The 2,997-nt window shown below is 42.0% G+C and overlaps 1 protein-coding gene across 1 annotated transcript in view; it reads left to right on the top strand.

Annotated features, from left to right (window-relative positions):
* Positions 1-2,997, top strand: part of LOC101854402 (WD repeat-containing protein on Y chromosome) — a gene marked incomplete in the record, with an annotated part of 40,672 nt that overhangs the window by 2,823 nt on the left and 34,852 nt on the right. The window contains 2 exon segments of the mRNA XM_013080898.2: positions 298-454; positions 1,511-1,724. Coding sequence (XP_012936352.2) covers positions 298-454; positions 1,511-1,724 — 371 coding nt within the window.

Raw genomic sequence — 2,997 nt, 5'->3', positions numbered from 1 at the left:
AGAGAGAGAGAGAGAGAGAGAGAGAGAGAGAGAGATTTAGACACGCACACTTACTCATTTTATTGGGAATACATCGATCACACAAAATGTTTTGTTACAATTATCTCATTGGTCTATCTCCACCTGCCTAGGCCATGCACACGGCCACCATATTTCCCACCCCTATTCTCTATTCTAATTAATTCTACCTCCATCCCTCAACCCCACCCCTCACCTTCAGTCGGCACCATATCCTGTACCCCCATTCCCAATGCCCATCTCTAACACCAAACTTTTCATCGTTTCTCTCACTCACAGGAGCACAGCAAGAGGTTGATGATGAAAGAGACGATGGACGAAATGCCCTTCGGTGCCGACCTCCACAAGATTAAACACCAACACCGGGATCCCATCATGAGGATCACCTTCATGCCCACAGTTGATCCTAACTCCAAGTTCATTGACTGGGGCTTTGGTATAAAGATGGAGTTTTGACAATTATCTGTCTCCAAAGTCGCAGAACTACACCGCTCTGGGGCTTTTTTTTATGACACCGTACTGTAATGTTCTCAAACAGCGCATCTGAGTTATCAGGAACATTTCCCTGAATGCAGTGTGTACATAAACAAAAATAAGGCTACGTCAGTAAAAAAAATATAATAAATTATTAGGACAAAATAAACCAATGCAATCCGCTGACTTTAAGACACCATGTATAAGCCGTAGCAATAGTAAACAGCGATGACAGTTGAAATTGTACAGGAAAGCTACCCATTTTAGAGGAGAAAATTAGTTGTCTTAAACAGGTTGTCGTCTTGGACGGCGTCAATACAATACATAAAAATGCAAGATGGAAGGCGGACGAGATCATTTGCACAAGTTGTTGTGGACATGTGACCATAAGCTCAGCTTCAACCGTATTTAATAAAAATGAAGTTCAGCGTCTGTGGTGTAATGGTTAGGCTCTTCGCCGAATACTCTAAATATGTAAGTCTATTTTATTGGATTTTTCTGTTTGTTTGCTGCATACCACTTAGCGCAGTTTGCCCCAGTAGGTAAGCTTGAACAACCCGCTCTCTACATTATATATTATCATGTGTCTAATGAAGACTTAAAACATCAAAACTTACTATTATTTTGTCACCAAGGTGGCATTTCGTCGGAAGGAACCTGTTCAACTTCGGGCAGTGTGTTCTGTTAGTTGAAAAAAAGTGTTTGCTCTCCGTAGGACTTGGGAAGGGGGGTTGTTTGTTTGTTGTTGTTGTTGTTGTGGGTTTGTTTGTTTTTGTTTGCTTTTGTTTGTTAGGTTTGTTTTGGGGTTGTTGTTGTTTTGTTGTTGTTGTTTTGTTTTTGGGGGTTTTTGGTGGTTTTTTTTTGGGGGGGGGGTATTCCCACAGGAACAGAACAACGAAGTGTGAATTGTTCTATTCCACTCCCTCCGATATTATGGGCATTTGGTTCCTCCTTTAAAACCTTAGGCCTTTTAAGGGGCGTTAAGCATATTACGCAACTTCGCACTATTTTCGCTCAGGGAAGTACATGATCTTGAGTCGAGAGGGGACGTTCTCCGTGTGGACGACCACCATGAAAAACATCAGCTACAACAACTTGGTGGTCGGGGATCACCAGAACCCGTCCTGGTTCCTCGACCTGGTCGCCCTCTACCACAACGGCTCCATTGCTGTGGCCACCACGGGTCGAGATATCGGCTTCTACGACTACACCAGGAGAGGATGGAGCAGAAAGTAAGACGTCTATGCCTACAATCTGATGTTGCATCCATAGACTCATATCATGATATCAACCCTAGAGCATGCACTCAGACGTGAGTTCAGCTCATTATTGAGCGCACCATCTGACTCAATTTGGAGGCATATAAAGGACAAAGAGGGACAGATGCTGCTCACATAGACAATAGCGAAATTGGTAGTTTTTTTCCCTTGATGCGCAAGCTTCACATTGATGTTTTTAAAGAAAGTTAAAAGCAGCGGCCATGACAATACATGGTCTAGGATATTATTATTTGAATTTTGGTTGTACCTCATCTTTACTCGTTGATTGAAATCCCTCACCCTCACCCTCACACTCCCCAATATAAACGTTATGATGTGCATCATTTATGTGCAACGGTCGTCTTTGGTGTAAAGCTATAAAGATTTGCGTTCAGTTTGCTCCGTTCGGACGTCGCAAAGAAACATTTTAGCAAATGTCCCACGTCATAATAACGAACCTCCTTCCATTCCCCTAGCACATCCTATAGCCTAGTGTCATTTTTAAAAAAGACTCTTAGTTGTAATATAGACAACACAGGAACGAATCCATCACAGGCAGTAGCGAAGCGTCTATATAATCAAATAATCACTGCTTCCCTTCCTAATTTTGAAACATTGCCGCAGTCAAATTTACCCTTAGACGTAAACCTCATAAATTAATGTAAAAAGACGCTCATAATCACCAGTGAACAGTATGCCTTACATTCAAAACGGTTTTATAGCCACAGAAATAGCCTGTTCACCCCTATCGTGCCACTTCAAAAGCAGTCGCAAGCTTTGATTAAGTGAGCCTACAGTGAGGCTGGAAGAGTCTACGAAAGAGTTGAAGGGAACATGTGTGCTACAGTTAAAACTGTTTCATTGCCACGCATACCCTGTTCACCCCTTTCGGGCCACAGTTATAAGCAGTCACAAGCACTGATTATGTCAGCGAACTTTTACACTGGTCGAGTCTACCTCACAGATGTGAGGGGAACTAACTCTTAATAATATCTTGACTGCTGCAAGTGCTTGGTTTTTTTCCTCGACTTTTTACCGTCCTATAATCAGATCGTGGCCTCGATTATGACACTGATTCCTGGCCGCGACACGCTAGACAAAAACAGCGAAATGTGAAATAAAATAAAAAAATAATTGTCATGTTCTACCAAAGAGTTTAGTCTCGCTGGTATTACATACTGTAGAACTGACATCTCTGCTTCTTTGCTTTGGGTTTGTGTATTCACATCTAAAGATAAATTTAATG

This window comes from Aplysia californica, unplaced genomic scaffold (assembly GCF_000002075.1).
Source record: "Aplysia californica isolate F4 #8 unplaced genomic scaffold, AplCal3.0 scaffold00105, whole genome shotgun sequence".
NCBI lineage: Eukaryota > Metazoa > Mollusca > Gastropoda > Aplysiida > Aplysiidae > Aplysia > Aplysia californica.
The sequence above is the reverse complement of the archived record's forward strand: the minus strand, read 5'-3'. Positions and strand labels throughout refer to the sequence as shown.